We start from the raw sequence: 10,444 nt of genomic DNA, 5'->3' as shown, positions 1-10,444 counted from the left end.
TATGTTCAACAACTATAAGATACTCAAATCGCTGGTAAATCCGTGCTGAACAAGTGCTAGATATGATATTCTAAAAATAAGGAATTGATTCACTAAAAACAAAGTAAAACTGTGCTAACAAACTGAAGACGTTCCGGATTTACGCGATTTCTACGCCTCAGCAAATTGAATAAAACTTATAAGAAAACGAATTGTTTGTAGATTTTGTATGCGTACACAAAAAGATGAATAAACGCAGAAAGAAGCCTATATGAAAATATAAATAAATACATATATATATATAGGTATATATAGTTTTATATGCGTAGAATTTAGTCATGTGGTATTTGCTTTTAACTTGTTTAAGAACGTTTTATTAAAGTTTATTCAGCCGACGCTGCCTGATGGCCGAACCAACTGAATACGATTAAAATGCATAGATTATTAGAACTATATACAACTACATACATACTATATAATACGTAATGGTGTCGGTGTCCATGGTTTTTAATTATTTTAAAAATGTATATTTATATATGCAAAATATTTGAAAATTCAAATTAATTTGAATTGTGAAAATTTTGTAATATTCAAACAATGAAAAATTGTGCAATTTGTTTACTGTTGTTTTATTTATAAAGGCAAAATAAACTTTATGATTTAATGTACAATAAACAAAGAGTTTTACTAAAACTTACAGACAATGTTTCTCTGATTAGCATTTATATCGGAATTCTTTTTGGTAAACAAAACTGCAGCATACTTTTAAGCTGTTCGCTAGAAACCTTGAAAATGTAGCAGATGTATTATATTTAATAAATGTTGTGTTTTCATAATATTTTAACAAATTTACGTAATTGAGAAATATTTGACTTCATTTGAGTCAAGCAGAACAATGCAAGGTTTATTCTTTGATTTTTCCAATTGGAGCAGCAGCTGAGTTGGCTGCTTGCAGCGGAAATGCCAATTAGAGATTTTATGTAATGTGTATAGCAACAGCAGCAGCAACAAGAAAGCACTAAACTAAACAAAATGAACAGCAAGAATTTATGTATTTATCTGCATGTGTGTGTGTGTGTGTGTGTAGGACAGTGTAAGGAATGCGGAATTTTATGAAGTGAGAATTGAAAGTGGATGAGCAGAGTGAGGCAGGGCAGCTGAAGCAAAGCAATGTAAAATAAAGCTAAACTAATTAAATTAAATAAAATAGAATTGTAAGCAAAGGAACCCCAACAACAACAACAGCAACTGAGACGAAAGAAAACAAATGAAAGAGCCATAAATATTTATCAAAAGAAATAACAAAACAAGCTGAGAAAAAATGCCAGAAATGAACGAATAATAATGAAATCGCATTGTTGTTGTTGTTGCTTCTATTGCTGCTCTTGTTGTTGTTATGCAATTCGTCTGCTAAATGAATTAATTACATTTTATGCAGTAAGAGCAGCTAAACACAGCCAAAGTTAAACAAAACAATGCAGATTATGAATAATATTTAATATACACCCAACAGCCGACGGATGAAAACATTTGCCTTTCGGTTCTTTTTGGCATAGCATATGAATAAACAATACAGTTCTGTGAAATCTTTGGCTTTTGATAAGCGTTCCTTGGAAGCTGTTTATTTATCATGAATAAAGCATAACCCATTTGACGCTAATCGGATTTCATTTGAAATTTGGTAATTTCAGATCTTATTTGGATTCTGAAACGCTTCACAAACAAAAGCGTGAAATACCTTATCCTACATTTGCGATAAAGCAAATGTTAAACTCATTTCCGATTTACTACCCCTACCAGCAAACCACATTCCATCAGCAAAAGTAGTCATAAATTTGTATATCATATAATTTGTAGTCAAGGTAAAAAATCTCTCAAGGCACTGAGCTTATTTAGGTCTTAGATTCTTCAGAGTGTAGATATTCCCTTTCTTTTTAAATTTAAAAATTTAAAAATATATAATATTAAATAATGGTCATGTTTCATATATCATATATCGTTATTTAAAGTTTAAATTTAATTTATTTATGAATCCAAAACTGAATATAAACATAAATACATATATTAAACTGTGAATACTAAATGATAGTCTCAATTGAAAACAGTTCAAAATTATATATATATTATATAGATTTCAGCCAACCAAGGCCATTAATAAAATAATAAACTTTTTACATATTATTTATTTGTTTATTTATTTTTTTTATTTTTTATTTATTTATTTATTTTATTTTATTTTATTTTTTTTTTTTTGTAGATGAAGTAGTTATTATTTTAAAAAAATGTAAAAACTAAAATTCTCAACAATAGTATAAATAAACTTGAGACAGATGAATAGACGTCTAATTAAGACACCACTTGAAGAACAAGTATCAAGAGATATGAAAAAATTTTCTAAAATTCTTGAAATTTTTCAATTTTTTGTTTAAATACTATTTCTGAAATTGACTATTTATTTCATTTGATATATTTATGGTTACAGATATATATCATAGATATATAATAAAATATTTGAACTTTATCATTTCATTCTATTTTTTGTATATATAAATAAGATATATCTGTGCATATACATGAATATTATATATATTAAGATTATATTAAACACAGGGAGTTACAGCCCCGCCTTTCTTCGAGTATTTTTCCTGGTCATATCTATTATAGCAATAATGAATACAAATAATTCTTGGTTTCTTAGTAGCTCTCGAGTGCTGAGCGGCTCGTGATTTGGGCAGAGTTAAGCGCTTCTATTGAAATGTTAATGATATCGCTTTCTTGGCTCTGAGTGTTTAGTCTGGCACTTGGGCATCGAATGGAATGGAATGGAGTGGAATTATTTACGAGTATTTAGCATTCGGATGGACTTACTGTTGGCCAATAAACAAATAATGCTTAATGTGCTTCGATGCGAATTATTATTTACGAAATGCGATGGAACGAATTGAATCGTCTCGGAATTTATGAACCACATTGCTGCACTTGGTACTTGAGGCCACTTAAACCGATTTGATATATGGTATTATATGGCATGTCGATGCTATCCAAGGGTATCCATCCATCCCATCGATTGCGTCAGCTCTCAATGGCCAACGGGCAACGGCCAACGGCCAACAGCAAAACAAAACATTTGTCAATTCTTTTTATGAGTGCACAGAACAATATGTTTCTAATTGCTAAATATATAAATATGAGTATCTATATACGTTTGTATATATTTGGATGCTGTAGAAATTCCGAAACAAGTCGCCATCAATCTTCCGCACTGCGTTGAGCTATTCATCTGGATAGAGGCGCTTGAAGTTATAGTATAGACTGGGATTGTGAGCATTGTATATGGGATGCTGCATCACGACGTGCCTGAAGTGCCACTGCTCCACGAGCAGCACGGCAATGGAGAGCAGGTATCCGATGCCCAGAGCCACGAAGGAGCTCCAGAACTTATGCAGATTCATTAGCGCCTCCTGAGGTGCTCGCTCCTCGGCGGGCAGACGAATGATGGCGTCTCGCAGCCACTTAGAGATGAGACCTGGAGAGAGTGAGAGATACACAGAGTATTCGAGAGAGAGAGAGAGGTATATAGAGAGAGAGAGAAAAAAAAAGCGAGAGGGAGAACGTGGGAGAGATACTGAAAGGAAGAGAATGAATGAGATATTATTGTGAGATAGTGAAAGGTAAAGATAGATAGATAGATAGAGAGAGAGAGAGAGAGAGAGAAGTGAGTGTGTGAGAGGTACAGAGAGAAAGATATCGAATATGTAAAAATATAGCTAGAGAGAAAAATTGCGTGTGATGGAGATTTGTGAAGGAAATAGAATGAGAAATAGAAAAAAAAAGGAAGAGAGCGAGAGATAGAAATGTAGAGGGGAAAAAAAGCGAATGAGAGGGAGAGAGAGTACCTCAGATGAAGAGTAAAACAGAGAGACAAATAAATAGTGACTCAGTGAGGGACAGAAGGAAGGAGTACAGATGCAATTCAAATTGACGGAAGAGATAAAGATAGCTATTAGAAAGATGAAGAAAGTGGAATGCTTGAAAACTGATCAAGATTTGCGTGGCACCCACCTCCCTCACCCAAATGCTGTATTATGTTGTTCACATGCGGCTTCAGCGCCGAGTTCTTCTCGAGAGCGAGGACCACGGGCATGTGGACAACGCACTCCCTCATGATGTGCAAAGCGCCCGTTGCCACGCCCTTAGCAGCACCCGACGTGCGCAGATACCTCAAGTAGTACTCGTTGTCGTAGTAGGCGCACTGACCACGTGCGATGCGTTTGGTCTGACGTGGGAGGAGAGTCGGGAGTCTATATATAGATCTGGGTAATGGAAATCCCTATTGAACCCACCAAGTCATCCGTATTATTTACTATTTCCATGCGTGCGCCCACCTCGCGAGCCGCATCGTCGCTGGACTCGACGAAAAACTGCTTATTCTCCACAGCTCCGGTTGTGGGTGGGATGCGAGCGCGACTGAGGTCCTTGAGCGTGTCTATGGTGATGCTGAGGCAGGAGGAGTTTATAAATGAATGAATGGCCAGGAATAGGGACAGGTGCGACGCTCACCTGGCTGCTGGGTTAGCCAAGATGGCTGTGAAGCTCGCCCTGTAGGTGGCCACCAGGAGGATGCAGTAGATCCAGTACCAGCCCGTGAGCACGCGCAGAGGCCAGTTGCGGGGCATGCGGGGCAGAGCCACGTAGAGCAGCATGCTGTAGGTGAGCAGGATGCAGTTGGAGTAGTCGTCGAAGATGTCGCGATGTGGAGCATTCGTCAGCCGAGGGCGACCCAGAGTGATGCGAAAGCTCAAGCGCCGCCAGGAGAGGGGATCCCGCTTGGCGACTCGCTTGCGGCGCAGGCAGCGAAAGAATGACACCTGGCTGCTGGAGGTGAGCAGCGCATTGAAGTAGCTGATCAGGTAGAAGACGCTGCCGACGACGACTAGGGAGAGCAGCACACCTGCCCACATGCCGCCGCTGAAGGGCAGTATGAAGGTCTGCCAGGACTCGTCTGCCGACGACTCGGGTGTGAGGAATGTCAGGCACTCCACGCTGTGTGGCGCGCTCAGCTCCACATGCTGCACGTAGCTCTGGAACGTGTGCAGATCCCCAATGCCAATGCGCGCCTGGTGACGCACCTGCTCAGAGCCGTTCATTGGATTATTTGCTCACTGATGTGTGCCTTGCATATTACCAGCTCTCCAATTAGACCCTTCTCCAAGTGGGTCTCGTTCGAGTGCGCTGACTGCTCCCATTCCCCCGCCTCAGTCTCGTTTACGGCGTAGTACACCGGCTCAAAGTTGAGCGCCTTGGCAAGGGCCTTCACGATGCCAATCTCGACGCCTTTATAGCTATTCGTGGGCCTATTCCAATACACCATCGGCACGTGCTCAGCTATGGCCACCGGGAGCTCAGCACCTGAAGGTACAAATTTTAAAGATATCAAAAATTACATTTATAAAGTAGTTCATGCAAGAAATTCAGAGAAATAAGTATGTAATATATGTGGTATTTTCAGTTAAATGATCTTATGATATAACATAAATACAACACAATATAAAATAAAAATTTTGTGAAAAAAAAAATATTATTATTAATATTGTAATATAATATAATTCAATATAAATAAATTATATTGAACAATTAAATCTTTTTACTTATTAATCATATTTATTTACAATTCAGAAACATGAAATTTAAAGAAAGTAGATATATTTATGCACGTTTAGCAGTCATTTTTCAGATCAGCAATAATCTATTCAAAGAGACGGAAAAATACTATTTTAAGTGCGGATTTTATGCCTCAAAATCATTGAATATGGAAATATGTAAAGCAAAATAAGTAACAGCATAACTAGGCGTAATATACCCATCAAAAATATGTTCTCTATAAGGCCGATGACTATGTCCGTCTGTTCTCTATCTTCAACGATTTAAATTGTAAACATCTTTAACAGTTAAATAATTAAATAAAATAGATATCCAGCAACATAAAAATTTGCAGACTGGAATATTTTATTGATTTTAATATATTATATTTTATTTTATTTGTTTTATATGTTGAATTTGTTATCTAATTTTTTATATTTCTATTTAATATTTCAAAACTGATTTAATTCTAATCGGAGTTTTCTTTGATGAGATATAACTGTTTAAACTTTCAATTGTCAAACCTATTTACTGCTGCTCTACATAAAGAAATTATCTCTAACTATGTTCTAGCTCTCTAATCTATCTATTTCTCATCAACTAAATTTTAGATACTGATCATACTACGATTTCTGAACATCTCTCGCTCACCTTGTAAATTCCTTGTCTTATCCTTGAAGACGATTGCTGAATCAATGCGCTTGCCCACCTCCCAGGTGGCCAGCTGCTTGACCACGACAACGCCATTCAGGATGCCGGGAAAGGCGATGGTCGAGATGCTGTAGCTGCTGATGTGCGTGGTATCTGTGAGTCAGTCAATCTCGAGTGCCGCGGCGACTCACCTGTTGTCCTGCTGCCTGCGCAGGAAGACGGCATTGACGCAGACGCTCCACACGTGCAGCATGTCCTCGGCGAAGAGGCGCACGTCGTGCAGCAGGATGAACTTGCTCTGCATGTCCAGGGCGCGACTCACGTAGAGGAACCTCATCAGCTGCTTCGCCTGCCAGCCGTTGAGCAGGGTCAGCACGACCAGGTCGCAGTCGCTGGCCTTGACGGACTGCAGCAGCAGCTCCAAGTGGCGGGGTGGCTCATTCAGGCTCTCGCTCGCATTCACTCGCAGTACATAGAAGGGTCGGGGACTCCGGCCCGCCGCCTCGAAGTACCTTCGATCGTAGAGGGCGAGATGCAGCTCGTCCGTGATGACGGCGAAGCAGCGCTGCACCTGCGCCCGCCACAGCATCCGCTCCAGCAGCTGCTTCAGCTCGGCCTGATAGCTGTCCACAGTGGACGGACTCGGACTGGGACTCGCCATCTCCCTCCAGTTGGCAGCCATGGCCAGGCACAGACACGCGGAGAGCAGTGCCAAGCTGTGCATGCTCGCAGCTCAGCACATTTGGGCTTTCTGAACTCCTTTCGCTATCCCGTGCGCCTCCTGTTCCGGGGCAAGCCCGTGTTGCATGCCACATTTGGTATGCAGATCTAATTAAGCTCGCCTGAACCCCAGCTGTCACTCAGTCCGGCCAACGGCGCAGTCGGTCAGCCGGCCAGGCGGTCAGGCGGCCAGGCAGTTGACCTGCTTTAGTAACATTTTAACTTAATTCCACGTGATCTAATTAAGGACTAAATGCTAAGCTGGGGTAATTGATTTTTGGAATTTGAATTCAATTTTGTACGAATTTAAGAGAATTTTCTGGACATTCAAGGCGGGCAAAGGCACAGAGACAACTGAATGCAATTAGCCTGATGAAGAGAGGCAGGCAAAACATTTGAAGTGAATCTTCGTCTTCCAGAAATAGATGCTTTCTATGAGATGTTTCCTTGAAAAGCACAAATCTATTTATACAGGCATTCTAATTTCTTCATGATGTGCGAATCGCTTTTTACCATTGCTTGTATTCTCACTCATTAGAATTAGATTATAATTGTGACAATCAAAGTCAAGAATATTTTAATAATATTTTAAATCAAAATCTAAATCTAGGAATCTCTCTTTGTCAATCTGACTATCTATATCTTCTCCTATCTTTCGCTCTCCCTCCCTCTCTAAATATCTTTCTCTATATCTCTCTCACTTTCACTTTTCTCTTTATGTTTTCCTCTCTCTTTCCCTCTTTCTCTCTATTTCTCTGTCTATCTATTTCGTTCTCTTTCTCCTATGTATGTATTTCTCTCTCCCTCTCTCTATGTCTATCTATCTCAATTTCCGCTTCCATCTCTATTCTCTTCCTCTCTCTGGCCTTATCTTTTCTACCTAGCCTCAATCCGCACGTATTCCCTATTTATCTCTATCCGTCCGTTTCTCGAGCGACAAAGGCACGGAGAGATAAGTTCAAATAGGTCTCATTATGGTAGATGGGGGTACTGAAATTATCTTGCTTAGACCTGGAAGGCCATTATAAATCAATTCACCCAATGTCTGACTTTATGAGTTCTGTATATTACATGTGTACTTGAATTATTTCTTGTGCCACCTTTCTGGTCTCATTCAATTAATTTTTTATCAGACGAGTACTTTCCCTGAGTTCCCTAGTTCTAGATCCGCTGACAGTTTTATAGGAAATTATCGAGTTAGACCTCACGTCGTTGGGGTTTCGAGTTAATAGCGCAGACAGCCAAACTCATGAGATCATCTAGCCCTTTTTAACTTGCAATTCGTGATTCACAATTTCCAGTTACGCAGAGCTCTGCCCGTAAAGCAAATCGCAAACGAAATTCCACGCAAATCTTTAAAATGAAATAATTAACTCGCTCATTTTCCGGGCTCGCAGACGAAATTAGCCAAAGGCAAAGCAGAGCCAAAGCCTTACCTTAGTCACGATAACTAACGATTATGACTAATGCTTCTTCTTCTTTTTTTTTTTTTGTGAGGTAAGCCCGTCGCATTGAAATGCAATCATGTCTGCGACGCGTGTCTCTGTCTGCTTGAACGTGAAGGCGAGACGCTAATGCGAATCGAGACCAAAGGCTAATTTGTTTGTCCGTCTTCATTAGGCGAGGGCTCGGCTAATCGTCTAGGCAATCGCTGAATGCTAAATGCTGATCAAGCCGAGAGAGGGAGAGAGAGGGAGCGAGAATGAGAGAGTGATGCAGACGTTAATGATAATGTAGATGACATGTCACCAGGAATCAGTCAAACAAACCCGATTAAGCCCGACCCAGAGAGCCGAGCAGAAGCCACAGCCAAATGCACATTAATGTCAGCTTAAGTCCAGAGACTCGGCCCAAAGAGCAAAAATGCGAAAGGCACAGCACGGCACAGCATAAAAGAGAGACAGAGAGAGGGCGAGTGCGGATGTATAGAATACCTGGGTGTAGGCCAGGTGAGCTGAGTGGAGAGTCTGAGCATGAGTACGAGGTGTCTGCGGCTGGGACTTCTGCTCTTTATTATCGTGTAATTAACTTTTTCCGAATCTCCGGATTTCGAATTGTTTGCACATAATTGCAATTTAATTATTTTCTTTCTGTTCTCTTGTTGTTGTTGCTGGTTTTTATGGATTTATGTCGGCAATGGCCATTAGCCATTAGCCATTGGCCATTAGCTGCAGGTAGCAGTCGAGCAGGTAGCACGAGCATCGATTTTAGCTTCATCTCTAACGAGCAGAGGCTGACTGAGTGAGAGGAAGAGACAGAGAAAGAGAGAGAGAGAGCATGAGATGTAGAGAGATTCGGTATGTCGTAATATTCCCGGGTTTTGTTTAGTTTTGACACATTTTCCTTGCAGATTTGCAGCCTTATTTATGGGTTTTCTTTGAGGTTTTCCTTACACATGTTGCGTGCGTGGGTTGCCTCATTAGCCACGCTTCTGTTTAGAGTAGTCCACAATAACACAAATATACACGTGTATATATACATATGTATATATCTCTTGCGAATTTATTGGCCAAAAGTGTGAAATCGCATAGGCCATGGGAAACTGCATTTTCCTGCCACAATTTTCCCAGCTCAAGCAGCTGCTTAGACTCTTCTTGGTCTTATTCTACTGCCTAATTAAGCACAGCTATCATGGTGTTTAGTTGGAGCGATTTGCATTAGCGGAAGCGACTAAGCGATAGCTGAGCTCATTCCCACTTTGGCTCTGTTATTCCCACGCCTATATCGATCGATTCTGTCATACGATCTCATTTCGTGCTCTCTGAGGCGAACGGGTTTTTATATTCGGTTTTCGATTAAATAAATCTACTCATTAAATATGCGACGTATAATTCTCAATTTGTAATTCAGAGAAACGAAAGAATAATAAAACAAAACACATTTCAGATCTCGCCTCGGGTCCCGGTTAAACCGTTGATATTTCTATTGACTTGCGCACATTTAACTTATCTTAAGTTATAATGGCTTCTGGAAGTCACAATAAAAAATAATATAATAAATTTATTGACAAATTCGGATGATAATACCATTATAATTAATTATTAAAGAACTTGTTTAGAGAGCTCGAGGCCCAGCATTTGTTGTTGTTGTTGCTTAAAATACGTTAAAGAACAAATATAAAAATATATTGAAATTTTATTAGATATTATTGATATTATTTTGTTGTATTTAATTATGATACTTATTTATAATATATTCATATTACTATTATTCATTACTGCTTATTATCTTCAATATTTATTATTTATTTTTTATTATTTGATTATTATATGCTTACAAAAATTATTTGAATTATTTTATTATTGTAATCTAAATCCTAAATCTCTTACAGCCTATAATTGTGTCGTAGTATATACCTCCGTGCCTATTGTAGGCGTGGCAAATCGAACAAAACTTTATTTTGTATAGTGTTGCGGCGGATAAGATCGCTAAGTTAGTCAACTGAATCGCCTAC

General features: G+C 39.2%; 1 protein-coding gene across 7 annotated transcripts; it reads right to left on the bottom strand.

The window, feature by feature from the left end:
• Positions 1–2,241: 2,241 nt before the first annotated feature.
• On the bottom strand, positions 2,242–10,055 carry Ir68a (Ionotropic receptor 68a). 7 transcript variants are annotated; one of them, XM_089469200.1, is made up of 8 exons: positions 8,194–10,055; positions 6,462–7,192; positions 6,271–6,407; positions 5,165–5,388; positions 4,540–5,108; positions 4,323–4,476; positions 4,042–4,255; positions 2,242–3,604 (listed from the first exon to the last, which is right to left on the bottom strand). In XM_089469200.1, the coding sequence occupies exons 2-8, from the start codon at positions 6,992–6,994 to the stop codon at positions 3,252–3,254; spliced, it is 2,184 nt and encodes a 727-aa protein (XP_089325326.1). In that variant the 5' UTR covers positions 6,995–7,192; positions 8,194–10,055; the 3' UTR covers positions 2,242–3,251. The 7 variants fall into 7 exon arrangements, with proteins under 7 accessions (XP_089325326.1, XP_089325325.1, XP_089325324.1 ...); XM_089469199.1 differs by having other exon boundaries at positions 6,462–8,343; positions 8,427–10,055; XM_089469202.1 differs by having other exon boundaries at positions 2,245–3,505; positions 6,271–6,404; positions 8,194–9,871.
• Between the last annotated feature and the right edge of the window lie 389 nt (positions 10,056–10,444).

This window comes from Drosophila arizonae, chromosome 4, assembly GCF_054131065.1.
Source record: "Drosophila arizonae isolate 15081-1271.41 chromosome 4, UAZ_ARI_1.0, whole genome shotgun sequence".
Taxonomy (NCBI): Eukaryota; Metazoa; Arthropoda; class Insecta; order Diptera; family Drosophilidae; genus Drosophila; species Drosophila arizonae.
The sequence above is the reverse complement of the archived record's forward strand: the minus strand, read 5'-3'. Positions and strand labels throughout refer to the sequence as shown.

Coding starts and splice junctions, on each gene's coding strand:
- Ir68a (XM_089469198.1), bottom strand. CDS start 6,994: ATGCACAGCTTGGCACTGCTCTCCGCGTGTCTGTGCCTGGCCATGGCT. Junction 5,109..5,164: donor AGGGTCTAATTGGAGAGCTG/GTAATATGCAAG, acceptor GGCTCTGAGCAG/GTGCGTCACCAGGCGCGCAT. Junction 3,605..4,041: donor ACAGCATTTGGGTGAGGGAG/GTGGGTGCCACG, acceptor TCTTCCTTTCAG/TATCTCTCCCACGTTCTCCC.